The sequence below is a fragment of the Hippopotamus amphibius genome, chromosome 2 (assembly GCF_030028045.1).
Source record: "Hippopotamus amphibius kiboko isolate mHipAmp2 chromosome 2, mHipAmp2.hap2, whole genome shotgun sequence".
Taxonomy (NCBI): Eukaryota; Metazoa; Chordata; class Mammalia; order Artiodactyla; family Hippopotamidae; genus Hippopotamus; species Hippopotamus amphibius.
The window spans coordinates 165,368,711-165,391,537 of NC_080187.1; the positions used below are offsets into that span (position 1 = coordinate 165,368,711).

Sequence of the window (22,827 nt, forward strand, 5' to 3'; positions counted from 1 at the left end):
TCTGTTATGTTCACTCCTCTTTCTGTAGGTTGATGCTACTGACGCAAGCTACCCATCAGTGAATACATGTGTGCATTATCTAAAGTTGCCGGAATACTCTTCGGAGGAGATCATGAGAGAGCGCCTGCTAGCTGCTACGATGGAGAAAGGCTTTCATCTCAATTGAGCTTTGAAGTGCAGTGGGAGACATCAGAGACTTAAAATTCTAGTGAAGCCTCTTGTGTTTGTGTGCAGAGAAGTATATGATCCTCCATGCTAATGACACTTGCCTTTTTTTCCACCATTAAGGCTTTAAGAACATGTGGAATAAGTTCGTTAGCTGCTAATGACAAAACAAATCCTTTAACTATCCAGCCAGCAAGTATATAGCACAGAACACTGTGTGTTGCTGCAAGGGCTCAAGTGACTGGAATAAGGTGGTCCTACTTGACTGTTCCAAAGAGCAGCTTCTCAGATCTTCAGTGTTCACTGGTAAATTTCTAACAGTGTATTTGTGTAGAGTTTGTCATTTCGTACTTCATACACTACAGTTGCCATCACTGATCTCTGTTTTGCTGGCTTTTAAGCTACTTCGTCAAAAATCCTGCTTCCTTAAAACATAGAGTTAATGAGCATCTCAAGCTTTTTCTGTTCCTTTTTAATGATGCCTGCACTATCAGAGTATATCTAGTGTTCTCTCTTTTGTTTGGCATATAATCATGCACAACCTTTTTATTTCTTTGAGGTGGGAGTATATTTTTATTTCCTAAATGCCATACTATAAAGATCAAATTCTTAAGTGTGTTTGTGCAGTTCAAAAATAAAGATATATTAAGGGGGGGAAAAACACTGGTTTAGATGCAAGGCACACTTAAAGCAAGTTTTACTTTTGGTTGTATTTTCTTTGTATATTATAAACATTTATTTAACTTGTTGCAGTTTGAAGTAAAAAAATTTCCAAAATGTATGCTCAACAATAATCATTAAAATGTTTGCAGCGTACAAAACTGTGTCATGTGACTGTTTCAGTGCAGCCATCAGATCTAAGAGCTTGCCTGTATACTTCTTATTTTGAATCATTGAGATTTAGTTTTTTGAAGTTACTACATGAAGAAGTGGATTTTTCTGTGTAAATACACTTACTGAAACTGGAAAGCTAGGAGAAATATATGTTCACATGCTTGTGATGCAACTCGTGTGTTCTGTCTTGAAGTAGTCTTCAGCTAAAAATAGCCAAGTTATTCGTGTTAACTTTTAAACACCACATCTGCTACTTACCATTGTATCTTCAGTGACGTGTAAATCTAAGATCCCAGAATGATTTTTGAATATTGTGTTAGTGTGAAAAGAAACCACTGGGATAATGCCATTTCCTGGTTTTGAACCGGGGCTATATTTCCATTTTCCAAATTCCTGTGATTTATTATATCTATGCATTTAGGTAAAAGAAAAATCACTAGTCCTGGTCTGATTTAGCCAAGTGGCTTTCATAGGAGTGAAAAGCATTTTTTGGAATTGCCTACTATTTACCTGTTTAAAAGGTACATTCCCTTTCTACATTAGAAGAGATTTCTCCCATTGCAGTCAATCATTTGAGTAGTATTTCTATTCTCTGCATGAGAATGCTGTGACTATGTAATTGGAGGCAGCATTTATATAATTTACCTTATTGTTAGCTTCACAGTTCTCTGTGAGAATAAAAGTTAAAATAAAACATAATAGCAATATTTAAACGTACGACCTGTGCTTTAATCCAAAAAATGGTGGTGGTGGTCATCTCAATAAAGTCGTGGATGCATGACAAGAACTTTACACTAGCAGTAGAATTAAAATCCAGTTTGTGTTATTTAAGGGTCTAAAATGTCTGTCAATAGCCAGCTTTTACCAAGACTAGTCTAGCACAGGGGTCAGCAAACTATGGCTTGCCATTTGCTTTTGTATGGCCCATGGACTAAACATGGTCTTAAAATTTTTAAGTGGTTGAAAAAAAAAAAAGAATAATAATATATTATGATGTGAAAATTTTATGAAATTCAGATTTGTGTCCATAAATAAAGTTTTATTAGAACACAGCCATGCCGATTTATTTATGTATAACCTGTAACTCTTTTTGCACTACAATGGCAGAACTGACTAGTTACATCAGAGGCCATATGGCCTACGAAGCCTAAAATATTTACTTTCTGGCCCTTTGCAGAAAAGGTTTGCTGAATCCTGGTCTAGCACATTGCTACAGCACAGGTAAAACTGATGAGTCTTATACAGTGAGTAACTCTGAAATGTCAGGAATCTTCCTGTAGGAAAAAACTCTAAGAACAAGGTAAAGCTGACCAGTCTGAGACATAAATTTCATGTATAAAAATCACTTAAAGCTGGTAGTCACAGTTTAGCAGTAAACCTGAAGTGAGATGATGACACAGCCTGTCACAGAAAAAGAGTCACATTTGAGTTCACTTTGTATGAGTCAAGTATTATGAGACATCTACTTGGGTCTTCACATACACTAGGCTCTGGAGTATTTTTTCCAGTGGTATCTGCCTAGTATTTTTTTAAATTGTTATTCTCTCAAGGTACTAAAATCTGTGCCAAGATATTATTTGAATGCTATTTCGGTGTGACCCAAAAATTAATTTTGTTCACTCCCTAGTTACTTCTGGTGTACCAGTTTCAGCAGTTACACAAATGTGCTACTGATTAAGTGCCTATCAACTAGGACAGTGTTTCCCAACAAATATGTCTCAGAAAGACCTCCAAAGCACTTTGATTTAGACTGGGCTTTCCCCAGACCTTGGGCTACTTAATGCATACCATCCACTGTTCTGCCAGGTCAGAAGCTTTTCCTTTGCCTTCCTGAATGAGTCCAAAACAAGTAAGGTTTGCTTTTGGAGTCCATTATTGACTGGTTGCCTGGGTCTTCATAGATGCAAACTTTGAAGTATGTAAGTGAATTTTTAGAAACACATAAAGAATTTAAACAAAATCCCCCCCCCCCCCCCCCCCCCCCACACACACACACGAGAGAAACAGTACTAAATGAATTAGTGCCTAGAATGTCCACTTATGTCCTCTTGGAGGATAGGGTGTTGTAGATGAAAGAACTCTTAGAATTCCATAGGATGACAAAATATCTTCATGTATCAAGACTGTATTTCTGTTTCCTCCATTGTACCTGCCCGCCCACCGCTAACGTGCACACGAACATGCTTACCTAAGACAGTTCTGTATCTTCTACTGTTGACTAAGCAGCAAAAGCATACACACACACACACTCACACACACACACACACAGGTTTGGGAGGATCAGGGGATTGCTCTTCTGTAGTGATTTAGCAGTTTTCTTTGCTTCAAGACATTCCAGGAGAAGGGGTTGAAGGAATAAAAGGGAGGTGAAGATGGCGTCATTTCATGGCAACCTGAACAGAGATATACTCTCTTGCATACTGTTTTTAAACTTTGAACTAAATTTCATTTACAAATAAGTTTACTAATAAGACAAACCCTTTACAATGTGGCATGTAAGATAGCTGTAAGAGCTATCTTTCAGTGTTTAGCCATTCATTATTAGGTAGTAACATTCTCTATGGAGTTAATACACGATGGCATCGTAATTGCCAAGTACCCATAAAGTGGATCCCAGGCTTTTAGAAACTGGCAAAGATACTTGATTCTGCGATTTTCATTAGGTGCACAGGTTTAGTAAACTTTTGACTTTTTAAGGAAAAAGCATTCAGAAAAGAGTATTATTCAAAGTGCCATGCATGTTCAAGTCAATTTTAAAAGTTTATTGGCCAGTAGAGAGCTGCCACATTTTCTTTCCACCCCATGCTGCTATTCCTGAATTGATCCATTTGCAAAGGGAAGCAGAGACCAAAAACGTTTCCCTCAGTACTCCACAAAATCTAAACGAGTGACAAAAAAAACACCTATGGTCAGAACATAAAACTTGTCTCTCCGATTAGAGAAAAATTTTCTTTGTACGTCATATTTTAAAACAGTTTTGTTTTCCATTTAGGAACTGTGGGAAACACCTATTTAAAATGTCTTTGGAAGGACAGCCCGTTTTGCAGTGTTTGGTTTTCCAGATTCTTCTGGGCTAGCGGTGCTGAGGGGTGTTCCATGGTGTTCCCATTTCCTACAAGTCGATGTCGTCTGGCAGAGCCTCTCTCTTTTCAGCTGTCTGACATCTTATCAAGAATTAGTAGAGGGGCAAGAATTCTTGCCCGATTCGTTTCCACTATGCAGCCGTTTAACACCATCTCATCCAAGATGATGTGTACTTTATCCAAATTAAACATTATCTAGCATCATATTAAGGAAATTAGTTATAAAAATGTTAACATTCAGTAAATAATAACTTATGACTTAGCCTGGAATTTTTCCAGTATAAATTTGTCTAAGCATAAAGTTTGTTTTTTTTTTAAACAGAATTCCTGAAATTAAATTTAAAATTGGTGTTTATATTAGAAATGATTACGTTCATGTACACATATACACCTAATTTCACCTTGGTTAGGCTAACTGGACAATAGACAGAAAAGGAACAGCTATACCTTTTAGCCAGAAGGAGAGGGAATCTACTAAGAGCTGGAGAACAAAGCAAGTAAATTTTGGTAAGAGTGTGACCTGACCTCAAGAACAATGTTGTCTTCCTGGACAATGAACAATGGTAATAGCCATGACTTACTGAATACTCATTATGTTCCAGGCATTGTGCTGAGTGTTTTACATATATTATTTCAGTCTTCTCTACAACTCTATGATGTACATGTTAACATTATCCTCATTTTACACAGGAACAAGCAGGCTCAAAGCCATTGTCCATGGTCACACAGCTAGGAATTGTCAGAGCTGGAATTTAAACCCAAAGTTTGGGCTTAACTGCTCCACTTCCAGACTTCTCAGGAGGGGCCTGAGGCTGCTGAGTTTACACCTGCCCTCTGCCCTCAAACTTCCACCCCAAAACAAGTGCCTTCACAACGCTGCACCATGAGCATCTTTTGTGTCAGACAGGCTAAAGAAAAAAATAACCATGAGGAGAAATGAATGAAGACGACAAGGCAATGCTGACTTAATTCCCAAGGAGATAAAAATTCCGATTTTCAAGCGAGTACCTCTTATAAATGGAGCATTCTAAAAATACTCATTTGAGAATTATGGAGACACTTTAGCTTACTGATGTTCTTATTGGAAAGTTAGTACAGGGCATGGGAGGAGAAGAAAATAATATTAGACTGTGATGTCTAGCTAATTAGAAAGAGACAGGTTCTTCCAGGAGTCCCTTCATTTGAGTACCTAACTTTTCTTCTGTGAAACTGAACCGGAAGAGAGAACTGAACTGTTCTGGAAGAGAGAATGAAATTGAGCGATGACGATAATGGTTGAACGTTTCTAAATTCTACTATCTTAAGTTTCCATCACTAAAGAGCACGATCCTGGTCTGTTTAAAAAAACAGAACAAAACAAAAAAAACAGCTGACAGGTTGTCTCAAATAGGCAAAACTTCATTCAACAAGCAAGTGATGAAATGCACTAGGGGAGTTCATAATTAGTGAATCTTTGTAAAGTGTGTTGTTACCACCTGACATTTTCCCCTCAATAATTCCAGGTGTTCACGTCTATTGTATTTGCTTAGTGAAGTGCATCTATAGAGAGTGAGACAATCCTGTGACTGACTTTTAAGTTTCTGTCAGTTTCATTAGGCTCTGCAGATAGTCCTCCAGCAGAATAAACTTTTTCAGGAACCCATGGGAACTGTCCCTAAGTGACCCAGAAAAAAAAAGCTTTACTCTGTTATACCTATTAATAATATCTTCCAATTAGATGGATGATTGCTTTGTCCACAGCCAAATTGGGAACTGGAATATTAGGCCCTTGACTCAATCCTGTTCACCAGACCCAGAAGCCAGAACTTAGAAGCCAAGACAAGGTAGGAATGACAGCCAGGTATAAAGAAGGGCAGAGCTGGGAAGCACAGGTGGCTGCATGAAAAAATGCCCTGTACAATCCCCCTGTTGTATTCACTACAGGCAATGAAAGCCTAGTGCCTTTTTTTTTTTTAAGTATAGTTGATTTACAGTGTTGCGTTAATTAGTGCTGTACAGCAAAGTGATTCAGTTATATACACACATGTATATATATTCTTCCTAAAAATATCTTTTTCCATTATGGTTGATCATAGGGTATTGAGTATAGTTCTCTGTGCTATACAGTAGGACCTTGTTGTTTAAAGCCTAGTGCCTTTGAAAATGTCAACCCATCTGGGGGTGATTCTGAGATAGGAGATCTCATTCATTTTATTCTGTTTGAACTGATGCAGGGATCAACCTGCTCTGAAGACTGCTCCATCTTTGGCAAGAATATCAGCAATTCAGATGTCCCCTTGAACAACTAGCCCAATGTTCTGAAATCGAGGTTAGAATTTACTGCTGAATCATATCAACCACTGACATCCTCACATTGCAAGGACAAGGTCCTTCAGCAAGTCTGAATTTCTCAACATCCTGGACACATGAGTTGCTCAAGTGAGGTCATTCTGTACTGTGGGAATGTGACTGCCTGTCTGTCTGAGTATCTGGCTCAAACCCCTAATAATCATACAATTTTCTGGCACTATATAGGGAAACCACAGACCAAATCCAATGTGAGGCAAATGCCTGAAAGCTGATTTCCCCTTGGAATCATGTGACTCCTTTAAAATAAGAATCCAGCTGTTGTTCACATCTTGATTTGGTTTATGAGCAACCTGTGCACACGGACAAAGCCAAGAGTAATGGCATTTGGGCTACAAGCCAGGTGAGCAGAGACCAAAAAACACCCTATATGCCAAGTCCCGTGGCAGTAAACAGAGGCCAACACACTTTGGAACAGGAGGAAGAGAGAAAGGCACAGGCTGCTGGTCTTTTAATGTGATGAGCTGAGGATGAGTAATTTAAGAGGGTCCAAACTTCAGGTTATACTGAATTCAACTGACCTATTTCCCTTCATGGGCACCCCAAGATTGGAGCTGATAATGAACTGGAAAGAGCCTCTTAAAGAGCAGATTCATAAAGTCTCACTTCCTCCCAACCCGGAAACCTAAGCGCCTTTCTGAATTTCTATGTAAAATGTGGACTGGAGTTGAATATTGTAGGACCCCAGTAATATTAGTGCCACTTGAAATCAATTTTTAATTAAAGTGATTGAAATGTTTCTGGTTCATACATTGGAATTTTGATCTCTGGATCACAAAACACTTTTCAACATGGTATTTTAACACCACTGTGATGGTCTAGTTCTCCTTTAATAAGAGAAAACTCAGCAGCATACATTCAAGTGGGACCTCAAAAGCAATTCTGGGAAGAGCCAGGCCTAGAAACTAAACTTTCTACTTCTAGAGTTTGGTCTCAGATCTCATCTTTTCTTATTTGACCTTCCTTCTTTCCTTCCTTTCTCCCTCCCTCCCTCTTTCTTCCTTCCTTTCCTTCTTTCTTTTCCTCCCTCCCTCCCTCTCTTTCTTTCTTTTCTTCTAGCTAAGGAATGTTCCTTAAGTAGGATGGGAAAAAAAGTATTATCTTTTTTTTTTTGTATTATCATTTTTTTTTAATACTTTAACTCAATTTCCCACGGTATTAGATAAGTTGCAAAGGGTCAGTGTGTTCACATTTCCCACAGAAACTCAAATACACTGTATAGAAGATTATCATCATGAAGATTCTGCAGAGTTCTGGATATACTCTCCTTGTAATAGACTCCTGTTCACTTTTAGGCTTAGTATGGTCTTTAGTGAATTAGGTCACTGAAAAGGAGTGTTTTTTTATTGTTGTTGTTAAGTAGGTTTTCCTTAAAGATCCATTCATATTCTGAGAGCAACAAAGACATCCAGGTGTATATCAAAGTCAGCATTGGGGTCAATGAGCCTGTCATTTCTCTTGTTTTCTTCCCAAACTGTTGCTTCTTATAACTTGTTGCCTCTATTCCTGAGTAAAATAGAACCCAGAAGCATGGAACAAAAGGAGTTGGGGGTAAGGCAGAGGGACCTGGTGGGGAAGGACAGGAGGAATAGTAGGGGATGAATATGGCACCTAAGGGACTCAGAAACACACCTGAAGGATACAGAGAGATGGCTAAGGCTAGGGAAAGCCAAAACAGCCGAACTGTTTAATCTGGAACCTTCGCATCCCTTTCCCAGGTGCATGGCTGACTCCCTTGTAGACTGTTCGTAACTCTGAGACTCACCACTCATGACTTGACTAGAACTCTCATGCTGGAGAGGGCCATGGCCCCCTTACCCCTCTGTGCCTGCCCTTCCCAAAGACTGGACCAGCTGTATATATTCCCCTCTCTTGCAGCCCTGCTTTCAATGGACATATTTTCAAAAGGAAAAGAAGATGTTTAGAAATCTCTGATGTAAACTTCCCTTTTAAAAAGCATGCTCTTATCAAGACATTCAGGTACTCTTCAAAATTTTTCAATATTTCTGACTCCTCCAACTCAAAGACTAGTGTTTCTCTAAAACTTCTTCCCTGATTCAGGAAACACCAAGACACCATGGTGACAGGCACTTTATAAACGTTTTCTTAGACACTTGCTACAATCTACTCCAGATGATTATGAATTTTCAAAAAGTGTGTCAAATTTAATCTTAAATTAATAGCCCAGAATCAAAGGCCCTGGAAACTCAGAGACCAGTACCAGCTCTGTCCCAAAGTAGCTCTGTTTTGGGACAATCAATCCATAGAGCTACTTGGGGACAGAACTGGTATCAGTCTCTGAGCCTTAGCCTCTTTGTCTAAAAAGTGAGATTTTTAACTTGATGATTATGTAGTTTTCTTCCAGCTCCAAAGTAGTCAAACCCTACGACTCTAAAAGTAACCTTCAGGGAGTGGGAAAGCTGGTTTACTCCTTTCCGATACTAGCACGTCATGCCGGATGCAGTCACATGCTCCACCACACCTCAGGAGAAACCCTTTTGTAATAACAATGAACTATTGTAACTTTCTGAGAGAACATTGAGAAAATTTCAGTTCCCTTAGAAGCTGCCACTTCAGTGTCGGATGGCTTCCCCAGAGAATTTCTTTGGTCTTGCCAGTACTTCCATAGCCCCTAGTTGAACACGTACTTTTGTGATTTCTCATTAAGTCAGGCTGAAATTATCTCCTATTTGGAGAAGGCCTATTCTAGTTTCTGGACCTCTAAAAGTGTTTCGGATTTTAGGAAAGTAATGAAGGAAGGACAGAGAGACACCGCCCCCCTGGGGCCTGGGGCCTGGGGCCTGACTGCAGATCTCGGTGGTGCTGCTTACCGCTGGCTTGGTGAGCTCAGTGCTCCAGGGCACACCCCCGTAGGTAACGAGCTGAGTCACAGAGAGCACAAGCAGGATGGAGGCCCTTCCTACTCCCCCACACGCAGCTGCAGTGAAGAGAGCATGTTTCTTCACATCACCTGCATAAGCTTTAAGGTTCTAGAATTCATTGCTTAGGCTTTTGGGCTTTAAGAGCTTGTGAAATGAAAAAAAAAATCTTTAGAACATTTACGTTTTTAAGATATTTTTGAATGAAGAAAACATTCTGGATTCTAGACCTAGTCTATATTTGTCGGGGAAGGGGTACAAGAATTTAAATAGGGACCCTAGCGTGTTCCTGGCGTTTCTTCCCATCATGCATATGGAATACCCCCCTTAGCATCCCAGCCTCTCTATCATTCCTGCCTTCAGTCCTGGGGTGGGTGTGGGAGAGGGGCCCGCACAGGCCCTGGCAGCAGGCGCTGGGATGTCCAGGGACTGAGGTAGCTGGAGGGTGGTCAAAGAAGGGATAGGGTCCCTGCAGGCTCTGGGTAAGCATCTTTACCCCACGGAGAGAGGTGCTGCTGAAGAAGAGCTAGAGTGGGGTCCTCTACATCACAGGGCCCAGGAAGGGGACCCTGATGGTCCAGGTCTAAAGGCAGTACTGCTGCATTCCATTCTAGCTAAAGTAAACCCAGTCTCTAAGCCTCTTTAAAGGCACCAAATACCAAAAGGGGTGTCAAGGTTTTCGGTACCTTCACACACATTAGGTGTGCACCGAACGGAGGAGGAACTGGACGTCCACACAGCACTGTTCATTGGTGCCATCCTCTGACTATTTAGCAGAAGGGGGTCGGACTGCTCCTTTGAATGATGGATTGTCTGGAGAATTCAGCAAACCTGAGGCTCTGGAGCGGAACACATTTTGAGACACATATCAGTTGCTTCCTAAAAACGATCTTAATTTGTGGAATTTGAAGTCTTAAATAAGCCTACCAAGGTATGAGGTAGAGCAAAGTCTCCTGAGATAAGTCTTCCGGCAACATATCAGCCCCGTGGGTGGAGTGGAATGTGAAGAGGGTATAGGAGCTGCTTCAGCGCTTGTGAACGATGTAGGTCACCCATATGCTTAGTCCCCCGGGTACGGGCTGCCCCACCCGACACTGCTCTGCAACAGAGGGTTTCCACTTAGTAGAAGGGTTTTCAACAAGACAGAAATTCTGTCCTGATTTCCTGAGCTTAGGTCGTTTCTTTTTAGTAACGCATCTGCCTTGCTCTGTAACCTTAGTCTTCCTAGAAGTAGAACAAATGTAAACGATACATTTAATTTCCAGCGTCTAACCCTCCAGACTCTGGAAAACTGCTCCCTTCTTAAAAGCCTTCAGGGTTGGTAAAGTCTCTAGAGAGAGACTGCCAGGAAAGGGCTTCTTGGGAATTCCACAAGGTTCTGACTCCCACCTTCCTGTTGCTGCAACAAGACTGAGCCTTAAATCGTGTCTGTTTCATGTAGACTGACCTGGAAGGCTTTCTTAATCTGAGCAAACACAAAGGTTACATGTTCTGAGTGCTGGGAGAACCAGTTCCAGGTTGCAATTATGTCAGCTGTTGGTTCAACCTTTCAAGGCCTAAGGAGGCTTTCCCGGCACAATGTTAGCTGCTCTGGCAGGTTCCTGGTTACATCCTACCAGAGTGGTGAAGAAGAATGCGTGTGAGACCACACCTTTAAAAGTCTCCTTTGTGTTACTGTTAAGAAACTGATGTTTTCCCTGGACTTCTTCAACGTGACAGTTAAACACAGAACTATGGGCAATTCTTTGGCAGTCCAGTGGTTAGGACTCCACGCTTCCACTGCCAGGGGCCCAGGTTCACTCCCCGGTCGGGGAACTAAGATCCCACAAGCTACACGGCCTGGCTGGAAAAACAAAAAACAAACAAACAAACAAAAACCATGTATGAGGCAGAATAGTCGTGGGTTTGTAATCTGACATTTTTCAGATGGCTGAGGATAGAATCTCAGTAGAAGAGAGGCATCCCACGCCCTGTCGGCCCCACCACCTGCTGCACTTTGAGACTCTGGCAGGGCCACGTGAACTTACAGCTCCAGCATAGATACACACTTCCAGGTCTGGGGAGACTTAGTTCCCTTCTCTAAGTTACACAAGGTTCCTAATCTGTCAGGTGGATGTGCCTAAGTAATTCCTGAGGACAGGAAATACATACGTTGGTCAGAGATGAAGAGAAGGCAAAAATGAAACTAAGTAAAATGAGGGGAAAAGATGAAAATCGTGTGCTTTGCTGCGAAAATTAAATTCAAACAGGAATGCTGGAGCTTATAACATGGACCTATGCTATACACACGAGGGATACGAAGACAAACCCATCTCTACTTCTAATAAACACCTAGTCAATATGGAAGATACATCAACACAGTGAGTCCAACTATAATACACATCCTATTACATCTGATTCACTTTAATTCTCTGACTATCTAGACTTAACAAGACTCTCCTATCCTGTTCTAGGTGTAAGAAAACTCAACTCAGTTACCTAGTCATGGCAACATCAAATATTAAGGCTGAGAGAGTGTTAAAACTCTTCTGATCTAATTCTATCATTCTGAGATGAGGTAGTTATGTGTCTTGTCTGATACACACAGGTAGTTGGTAGCAGCACTGAAAGCAGAACTGGGTGTCTATATTCCCAATAAAGTGTCTATTAGCTTTTGCTGTCTTCCTGATGACTTCTTAAATCAAAAGGAATTTTTCTTATTACCGTACAAGGAGGAAGAGATTTATTTTGATTTGCTTTAAAGGACTTAGTTAAAATGGAATGTTATATGTTGAATAAAAATACACCCTAATATGCAGCCTAGTCTTGGGTCTCCTAGGTCAAAAGGACCACAGATTTAGGTCACTCACCACTAGAGGGCACTCAGATTTCCCCAGTTAATTTACAGAGACTTCCAAATATAGCCTGCAAATGAAGTTTATCAACATGACATTTTCTGTCAATAGTAAAAGGTAAATGGCCATTTCCCCAGAATATACTGGCATACTGTTTCTGGACATAGGTGTCTAATGTATATATGTAAGTGTGTGTATACACACACCCAAATATATGTATGCAAATACACACACACACACAAACATGTTATAATTAATATATATTTGTTATAATTAATGTTACTATTTTAGGTTCAAGCCTGATGTTTTCTCAAAGGGCCCTTCTATTTATTGCTTTCAAGTGGTAAGCAGATTTGTGAAGTAAAAATTAAAAGACAACTTGCCTCCAGCTCACTCACACAAAGCCCAGTGGGCTCCTGCCAAAATCCGCAGGCCTGCAGTATTCTAAGCAAATCATGCCTGTTCTTGGAGCGCTTGGATACTTTCATTTAAAAAGGAGAAGAGGAGAAAAGGAGAGCTTCCTCTGCTATAAAAGGAAACAAATAGAAGCCAGGCAATTTCTTTAACCTTCCGGTTGATCATCCCTGAAGGCCTTCTTCTGATCATCTGGGGAATTTCTGGAGATTTATACCTAGAGCCATGAAAATCCATTCCCTCTAGCAGGACCAAGCACTTTCTGGCTGTATTATTTAACTTCTGCAAAGGTCTGTTCCATATGAGTAAGTTAAATTAATATTTAACAGTGATTATTAACTATCACCATAGCATCGCCCTGTCGGAAAAAGACAAGAATTGTCTTCGTGAAAAAGGGTGGAGGCTTTCTGCAAAGCACCTATACCTCTGGCTGTCTTGTCAGAGCTGGTGAAAAAGGGTGGAGGCTTTCTGCAAAGCACCTATACCTCTGGCTGTCTTGTCAGAGCTGGTGATGATTAGCCCTCCGGATTCCGGAATCTGTTGAACTGGTTTCCTGCCCCATGGCACTTACCTGATCAGGACTAGCCTGTTCTTTGCCAAGTAATGTGGAAAACTTGGCTCACAGCATTGAAAAAGGATACATCTAATTCACTCTGGAAAAGAGAAAAGAGTTCAAGGATGAGAAGGAGACACTGTCACACAATACACTTAGCAGAGACAGCTGCTGCTCTGGCTGCCAGACTGAAAGCAGGTGGGAGAGGCTGCTCTGTACATAGAAGCCTGAGCGCGGGAAGGCCCGGAGTTTGGAACAGTGATTTAAAAAAAGAAATAGGCTGCAGTTTAGAGGACTTTTATAGGCTAGAACAATTCACTTTTAGAGTGTAGAGGGAATAAACTAATTCAACCATTACAGATCATAGGTAATTTGATAGGTATATCAAAAAACGTAATAATGTGCACACGGTTTGAATCCATCAGTTTTACTTCCAGAAGTTCATCCTAAGGAAACAATTAGGTAATGGCACAACTATGCGTGATAGGATATTCAGGGTAATGTTATTTATAGTAGCAAATTACTGAAAACAAGCTAAGTGTCTGTCAAGGGGGGGACTATTTAAATAAATTGTAGCAAATCCATAAATGATGACATAGGTACCCTAAGTCCTGACATACTGGTAAATAAAAAAGCAAGTCATAAAATGGTATATACAGCATTATCCCCTGTATATATGTAGATGGATTTAGATATAGTTAGATAACACACAGCTACATAAAGCCTAAATGGAAATGTACCTAATAGTATGTAGCAATAAACAGCATGCTTACCGGTGATCTGCCCTTTCTTTCTGCTCATGTGTATTTTTAATTTTTTTTTCAAGGAACAAATTTATGTCCTGAAAAAGTCATAGAGGGAGGAAAGATGAAACAGCTAGCTTCCTATTTGAAAGGACTTAAGGTTTGTCAAGTGCAGCACTGACAACCCTGATCACACTTCCTCAACAGCAACAGCCCTCATCTCTTGCAAAACTCCCTCTTTTGAAGCTAACTGGGCTGGCTTTCTGTTTTGGAACGTGAAGCTAAGATGCTTCTTTCGGCCCAGACAGCAAGAGACTGATCTCCAAATTTAAGATTTGGAAACTCTATGATTAAAAATAGCCCCAGAAAGACTGCTGAAAACTCACAAACCTAAAAATAAATCTTAGATGACAGGGCATTCTCCATGAGTGGGACAGATTCTATTTTCTTTTCCAGGGTATTCTTCTCTCTCCTCTTTCTCTTCTTTTTGCTACTGTCATCCTAAACAGGGTCATCCCTTAGTACTGTCCAAGCCCTGCATAATCACATAGCTTAAATTAAATTCTAATCTTTACTTCTGTGGTTTATGTGGTCACTGACTCTCTCCCTAGAATAACAGCTAAAATTCAGCAACCTGCTATTTATTCTCAGTTACCGAATATAATAATTTTAAAAACCTTAGCAATGATAGTGCTTGTACTCACTCTTTATTCTTCCAGGTTTAAAACACTGCTATTTTGGGAAACTATATTCTTCCCAATAGGTGTTCCCTTAAAGTGACCAACCATGGCCAGCTTTGAATCACAGACCCTGACTTACAACCAGTCTGTCTTAAGAGAGTAGTCATTAGGACATAAGCTGGAACTAGAGCTATGCTGTCCATATGGTAACCATCAGCCTCATGTGGCGATTTAAATCAATTAAAATTAAATAAAATTAAAATTTCAATTCCTTATCTACACTAATCACATTTCAAGTATTCAAGAGCTACATGTGGCTAGCACCTACCACACTGGACAACACAGATAGAGAACATCTCTCTCACTGCAGAAAGTTCTGTTGGACAGGAAGTGCTGGTGTACGGTGCTCTCTCCAAGCAATCAATAAGAAGATGGGTTTTAAAACCAGCCCCAATGCCCCCTGTCGCTGCAAGGCCTGTCTCTGGAATGGACCGATCTCTTGCCCTCTTTCCGCTTTAGAGGGTACCAATCCCTTCCTAGCTAGATGCATGACCATGTCACTGGCCACTAGACAACTGCCCAGCTCTAACCGCTGAATTAGGAAATGGCTGACAGCAAGCCTCATGCATTAAGACAGTGGTTCTCAAACTTAAGCATGCATTAGAATCACTTGGAAGGCTTGTGAAAACACAGTTGGGGGCTTCCCTGGTGGCACAGTGGTTAATAATCCACCTCCCAATGCAGGGGACACGGGTTCGATCCCGGTCCAGGAAGATCCCACATGCCACAGAGCAACTAAGCCCATGTGCCACAACTACTGAGCCTGCACTCTAGAGCCTGCGAGCCACAACTAACGAGCCCATGCTCCCCAACTACGGAAGCCCGTGCGCCTAGAGCCCGTGCTCTGCAAACAAGAGAAGCCACTGCAACGAGAACTCCGAGCACCAAAACGAAGAGTAGCCCCCACTCGCCACAACTACAGAAAGCCCGTGCCCAGCAATGAAGACCCAACACAGCCAATAAATATAAATAAATTTATTTTAAAAAAACCCCAAAAAACACAAAAACACAGTTGGGTGCGTCTCAACCCAGAGTTTCTAATTCAAAAGTCTGGGGTAGGCCAAGAGTTTATATTCCTAACAAGTTCTCAGGTAACACTTATGCTGCTGGTCCAGGAACCATACTTTGAGAATAAATTGCACTAAGGCAATGAAAACAGGCTAGTTGATTATACTATAAAGAAGGAGTTTGCCAAACTTTACTTCTGGCATTAGGAGTTAGGCTGAAGATATAACTTTTAACATGAGTTTTGCCCTTAGCAGGCTTTAGTGCACTCAAAATGGAGTACACTCAAAATTATGGAGTAGATTCCACTCACTGCCTCAGGAGGAAGCAGCTTGGAAACAGTTCCTTCATAATCCTTTTATTTAAGAGCAAAATGAAACAAACAAAACATTGAAAAATCAGCTTGTGCCCCTACTACTTCTTAAGAATGTCTAACCAAGTCTCAGGAAGGTCTATGGTAGTAGAGTAAAACATCTTCACCAATTCTTTTTTAAAAGACTGTTAGATTTCAAACTAACTGCAAAGCTAAAGTCATCATAAGCATATAGACCATTAGAACAGAACTGAAAGTCCAGAAATAAAGCCTTATATTTACAGTCAATTGATTTTTGACAAGGGTGCCAAGACACATTCAATGGGAGGAAAGAATAGTCTTTTCAACAAATAGTATTGGGACAATTGGATATTTCATGCAAAAGAATGAAGTTAGACCCCTACTTCAAACCATATACAAAAACCACTCAAAATGGATCAGAGACCTAAATGTAGGAGCTAAAACTATTACATATATAAAACAAATATGACATTGAAATCAACAAAGTCTGAATTGGGGAAAAAACAAGAAAAAAACACATAAGAGTAAGTCTTTATGGCCTTAGGTCAAGCAAAGCCTTTTTAGACATGACACCAAAACACAAGCAACAAAAGAAAAATTAATTTAAGTTCATCAAAATTAAAAACTATTGTGCTTCAAAGGACACCATCAATAAATTGAAAAAAAAACCACTGAATGGAGACAATATTTTCAAATCATATCTGATAAGAGATTTGTACTCAGAATATATCAAGAACTTACAAAAAAATTTTTTTTAATTTATTTTATTTATTTTTGGCTGCATTGGGTCTTCGTTGCTGTGCATGGGCTTTCTCTCCAGCTGTGGCGAGCAGGGGCTACTCTTCGTTGCAGTGCATGCGCTTCTCATTGAAGTGGCTTCTCTTGTTGCAGAGCACGGGCTCTAGGCACACAGGCTTCAGTAGTTGCAGTGCATGGGCTCAGCAGTTGTGGCACATGGACTTAGTGGCTCCGTGGCATGTGGGATCTTCCCGGACCAGGGATTGAACCTGTGACCCCTATATTGGCAGGCAGATTCTTAACCACTGCGCCACCAGGGATATCTTATATCAATAACTTTTACAACTCAATAATAAAAAAGACAAATAATGCAATTGAAAATTGGGCAAAAGATGTGAATAGACATTTCTCCAAAGAAGACAGATGGCCAATAAACACATGCAAACAGGGACTTCCCTGGTGGCACAGTGGTTGAGAATTCGCCTGCCAATGCAGGGGACATAAGTTTGATCCCTGGTCCTGGAAGATGCCACATGCTGCGAAGCAACTAAGCCCATGAGCCACAACTACTGAAGCCTGCTGCTGCAACTACTGAGCCCCACATGCTGCAACGACTGAAGCTCGAGCCTAGAGCCCATCCTCCGCAACAAGAGAAGCCACTGCAATGAGAAGCCCATGCACTGCAATGAAGAATGGCCCTGGCTTGCCCAAGCCTGCAGCTAGAGAAAGCCCACATGCAGCAACCCAATGCAGCCTAAATAAATAAATAAATAAATAAATAAATGTGAACTATTAAAAAAAAACACACATACATGAAAAGATGCTCAACATTGTTATCCATTAGTGAAAAGCAAATCAAAATCACAATTTATTGGCCTCCATACCATTTCATACCCACTGGGATGACTGTAATCAAAAAGACAGATGATAATAAGGTTTGGTGAGGATGTGGAGAATTAGAACTCTCATACGCTGCTGGTGGGAATTTACATCATGCAGCCACGTTGGAAAAGAGTTTGGCAGTTCGTCAAAATGATAAACATGGAGTTACCATATCACCCCACAATTCCACTCCTAGGAATATACCCAAGAGAACTGAAAACATGATTCCACGCAAAAATGTGTACACAAGTGTTCATAGTGGTATTATTCATAATAGCCAAAAAATATAAACTGAAGAATGGATTAACAAAATGTGATATATCTGTAGAGTAGAATGTTATTCAGCAATAAAAAGGAAAGAAGTACTGATACATGTTACGTGATCAGCATAATCTTAAAAACATTATGCGAAGTAAAAAAAGTCAGTCACAAAAGACCACACATTACTGTACTTTATATAATTCTATTTATATAAAATGACTAGAACAGGCAAACCTATAGAGACAGAAAGTAGATTACAGATTACCTAGGGCTTGGAGCACGCAGAGGAGATAACTGGGAGAGAAATGCTAACGGGTATGGTGTTTCTTTTTGGGATGATGAAATATTTTAAACATGACTGTGGTGATGGTTACACAACTCTGGGTACATACTAAAAATGATACACTTTAAATGGGTGAATTGTATGTTATTAAGTTACATTTCAATACAGATGTTAAAATAAAGGACTGTTGGAAAGGAACTCATGTATTCCTTAAGGGGAGTTGGTTTTGAGCCTCAAAGCAAGGGTTTGGATGGATATGATTCTTAAACTAAAAGGGTCCTGGTGTCTTAGGAGGGGAAGCAGAAGAAAGAAGAAAAGAGATGGGAAGTTAGCAAAATATCTTAATTGAGAGAACAACACAAGAGGTGCTTAGTCTTATAGAACTGGTTCTTTATAAAGATCTAAGACACACGTAGGTTTCTAACACTTTGGATGAGCCAGAAGGAAAGGTAAAGAAAATCTGGCATCATTTGATTTTTAGCTTTTATACGTTAAAGCTCTATATTAACACATATTTTTAATACAGACCCATTTCTGGGAAATGGGGCTAAGGAAGAAAACCATTTTTTAGTCATTAGACTTACCACTCGGCTGAAGTAGTCGTCTAAAACTTCCACAAAGTTATGGATGAATTCATAAATTGCCATTTCGTTCTGAAATAAAAAAGGAAGGGTGCAATTAGTTTTCATATGACCTCTTGGGGAAATCAGACATGGAGCTGCCCAGTCAGCAGCCGGATTTTAGAGCATTTGGCTTGGTAAACAGATAGTGTGAGCAAAGCAGTTTCCTATTGACAAATATTCAGAATAGTTCTAGCACTTACTTGTTTAAAAGAAGCTTATCAATAGGGGAAATGTAGAAAACCTTAACCTCTAAGATTTTTTGAAAAGTTCGTGATGAATCTAGCTGAATGGAAACCAGACTGAGTCTGGTGATTACAGTTTTGAGGTCTACTCCCTGACTTTATCACCAGCTGGCTGAAGCCAGGTTTGTTTTGTTTTTGCTGTTGTTATTTTTTCAGGGTCTTCATGTCATCACTTTTCCATCTGTGAAGACAGGGAAACCATCTCAAAGTTTGGTTCATGGATAAAAAAACAATCAACTGAGATTTCAAAGTATTTTAGATCTTAAATGCCCTTTCAGGGATTCCATGGCCAAAGGTGCTGTTGATCTGGGACTAACATTTCTGAAAAGGTGAACCACATCTGATGAGACATAATCAAAACACAATCATATTTACAACCTTAGCCGAATACAATGAAAGCCACTGGATACGGGGTTTTTTGTTGTTGTTCTTTTTGTTTTGTTTCTGTTTTTTAATTATTTATTTATTTTTTAAAAATTCATATTTACAGTTTGCTCTGGCTTCTGATATGTCAGCCTATGTTTAATGCCACAGTTGTTTAGCCTCTACCCTTGGCTAAGCTGCCCCACTGTGCCACACAGAATGAGGGCAGGAAACTGGTATTGCTTTGGGTTGAGGAAGGCATTCTGTGGTTTTGTGGTTCTCCACAAGCTGCTCATCTAATCCAAGAAAAATCCTGGGTTTATCTCTTCCACACAGCTTTCCCCAGCCTTAATAAAAACCAATATCCTTCAAGAGTCAAGATAATTCTTATGGAGGTAAGTGAGGAAGAAAATGTCAGTTTAACACATATATGCGGAATATAGAAAAATGGTACAGACCAACCAGTTTGCAGGGCAGAAATAGAGACACAGATGAAGAGAACAAGCATATGGACACCAAGTGGGGAAAGCGGGGTAGGGGTGTTGGGGTGGGATGAACTGGGAGATTGGGATTGCCATATACACATTACTAATAAGAAAAAAAATATTGGGGTTTCCTAGATGGCTCAGTGGTTAAGAATCCGCCTGCCAATGCAGGGGATACAGGTTCGATCCCTGCTCCAGGAAGATCCCACATGCCGCGGAGCAACTAAGCCCGTGCGCCACAACTATTGAGCGTGTGCTTTAGAGCCCATGAGCCACAACTACTGAGCCCATGTGCTGCAACTACTGAAGCCCACGTGCCTAGAGCCCATGCTCCACAACAAGGGAAGCCACAGCAATGAGGAGCCCGTGCACCACAACGAAGAGTAGCCCCCACTCACCACAACAAAAGAAAGCCCGCGCACAGCAACAAATTAAATAAATTAATTAATTTAAAAAAAAAAAGAAAAAAAGGAAAAAAAATCAAATTGTACACTAAATATAGGCAGTTTATTGTATGTCAATTATATCTCAATAGAAGTTCTTAAAAAAATTTAAAAAATAAAAAATAAAAAAAATGAGCGTTAAAAAAAAGTAAACGTCAGTTTAAGGAGGAATAAAAATTGGACTGTTATTCCTAATTTTCTTGTATTTTCCATAAGCTCTTCTGTTATCTTACCTCAGTGTCATTAACTCCAACCACAATGAAGAGAGCTGCATACTGCCGATATATCAGCTTAAAATCCTTATATTCAATGAAAGAGCACTAGACAAAACACAATTAGATATTAATCCCTGTGGTTGACCCCTGTTTGAAGACCCATTTCTTCTAAATGGCATGCATAATTTCTAGGTTCTGAGTATCTGTCAACACGTTCCAAGAAATATACAACATTAAGAGGTTACACCATCTTTGTCGGCCACCTCCTCACGATACTCAGGGGACTAGACTACTTGGAAGTACCTCTAGTGGGAGGGAGGAACGGTCTTGGAAAGAAGCCTAAGTGTTCACATGGGTTCCCACCAGTGTACTTGTCATTCCTTTGCTTGGCTCTGTGTGGAACTCAGCAGGCAAAGAAAAGGCTACTAAATAATCAGCATTTTACACTGCCTCCAAAGTGAAAATAAGCCAACATGATAAAGAAGATTTTCTTCTTTCCATCTCCCCTAGGCTTTTTTGGAAGCAATCAGAGATTCCGTTTTGTACTATTTGATAGTCATTGAAGAGCCAAATATACAGAGCATATACACACATGAAAAAAAATTTTTTTTAATTTCTTTTTTCTAGACCCATGAAAAGATCATGTAGGCTCTTTTTATAAATTATTTAAAGATGGCTTTTGTGTTGCAGATACTAGACAAAAATCTCCCATTGTAAATACTGCTTTATAGGAATAACTAGCTTATCACTACTGACTAGCAGAGAAAAAACTCCCTTCCCATGCATCTCTCTCCTAAAGCCACTGTACACGGGGGAGGGGAAGGCACTGGGTGGACAGGAATCAGACAGCAGGCTGAAGGCAGTGTTGCCCTTCCTTTGGATTTTTGGGTGTGCTTGACCAAACGAGATTGAGCAAGAACTGTATGACTTTTTGCACTGCGATATGTTGCTCTATGGCACTCAGATGTACCTGGGAATGAACCTGCAAGTTGTTTTTGGTTTGTTTGTTTGTTTTTCGGCCAAGCTGCACAGCTTGTGGCATCTTAGCTCCCCGACCAGGGATAGAACCCACATCCTCAGCAGTGAAAGTGCAGAGCCCTAACCGCTGGACCACCAGGGAATTCCTGAAGCTGCAGGTTTTGATTATGGCATTTCTTCCACGGAAAAGGCATTCAATGATCCTATATAATGGAAAGGTTTGAGGCTTTTATTTGAAATTAGGATAAAAGTATTAAGTCCAGGACCATTCTGCAGCTTTTGGTTCACTGTAGGGCCAGCATAATTTCTGCTCAGTCAGATCTTTCAAGGAAACCTATTTGAAAGAACTGAGGAACATTTTTCAAAGCCTCTCAGGAGATTCTGACATACAAAAAATTGTATCAAAGCACCTTTGTAGATAAAATAAAAATGAAGCTGAGACTGTGTTACTTTGGTACCTGATTAGGCCAAAAGTCCAGTGGGTTCCCTTCAAAATCTAAGATAATTTGAACTGCTTCAAAAATATTTAATGGTATATTCATTCCAAAGCCTGTATTTTAGAGGGTAACCTATCAATGAAGATGATGTTTGAAACTGTGGAGTGCCTGCATTCTGTAGAAAGATTCAAACAGAAATGCTTCTGCAGTTTCCCTTTACTTAAGGTGTATGGCTATTAACACAGTCCTTTCATAGTTTCTATTTCCTTTTGACAACAATATAAGGCCACGTGTGCCATGGCAGGCCAAGGTAGTAATTCAAAGAGGGGTCTGAGATGTTCCTACTGGAAAATCAATTTAGAAGCCAAGGGAAACAATTCCAATACGTAACTTCTGAGCACTGACGTAGCTTAATATTTTATGACTTACCAGTGGTTTCCACTACATACGCAGTGAAAAGGAGAACTGGCAAATTAGTGGGTGATTTAAATAAGCTTTCTGATTTTGTGTTAGTTTGCTCAGTGATTTCCAAAGGATTCCAAGTTTAGGGCCTGGACTAAGTAATTCTCCAATTAAAGTCCTTTGTAAAAGTAGACTGTTTTTACAGTTCTTACTTACTATTATTTTAATGATTTACTTTAACCTCAATTTTGGCAGAATGGGTAGATTTGTTGCTTCTTATGAATTTTTTTTTTTTTTTTTGGCACACGGGCTTAGTTGCTCCGCAGCATGGGGGATCTTCCTGGAGCTGGGATCGAACCCGTGACCTCTGCATTGGCAGGCGGATTCTTAACCACTGCGCCATCTAGGAAGCCCCTTATGAATTTTTAAACTTCCATTTCTCCCATCTATATAATAAAATAAAAGAAGTTCAAATCAAGTTGGTTGTTTTCAAGTTACTCATTCCAGTATTATGTTGGTGGTAAATTTATAAAAATGATAAGCAG

The 22,827-nt window shown here is 40.1% G+C and overlaps 2 protein-coding genes across 12 annotated transcripts in view; one reads left to right on the forward strand and one right to left on the reverse strand.

The window, feature by feature from the left end:
* Positions 1–2,474, forward strand: part of HECTD1 (HECT domain E3 ubiquitin protein ligase 1) — a 93,015-nt gene extending 90,541 nt beyond the window's left edge. For 3 of the 6 annotated variants that reach the window (XM_057720908.1, XM_057720907.1, XM_057720909.1), the window contains exon 43: positions 29–2,473. In XM_057720908.1, coding sequence (XP_057576891.1) covers positions 29–166 — 138 coding nt within the window. In that variant the 3' untranslated portion in view covers positions 167–2,473. Of the gene's footprint in view, positions 1–28 lie in introns of all 6 variants that reach the window. The other 3 variants (XM_057720910.1, XM_057720912.1, XM_057720911.1) reach the window with 2 other exon arrangements.
* Positions 2,475–2,984: 510 nt separating this feature from the next.
* Positions 2,985–22,827, reverse strand: part of AP4S1 (adaptor related protein complex 4 subunit sigma 1) — a 49,639-nt gene continuing 29,796 nt past the window's right edge. For 3 of the 6 annotated variants that reach the window (XM_057720929.1, XM_057720930.1, XM_057720928.1), the window contains 2 exons: positions 20,484–20,570; positions 17,903–18,747 (listed from right to left, as the gene is read on the reverse strand). In XM_057720929.1, coding sequence (XP_057576912.1) covers positions 18,586–18,747; positions 20,484–20,570 — 249 coding nt within the window. In that variant the 3' untranslated portion in view covers positions 17,903–18,585. Of the gene's footprint in view, positions 4,278–13,196; positions 13,950–17,902; positions 18,748–20,483; positions 20,571–21,435; positions 21,647–22,827 lie in introns of those variants that run through there. The other 3 variants (XR_009051236.1, XM_057720931.1, XM_057720926.1) reach the window with 3 other exon arrangements.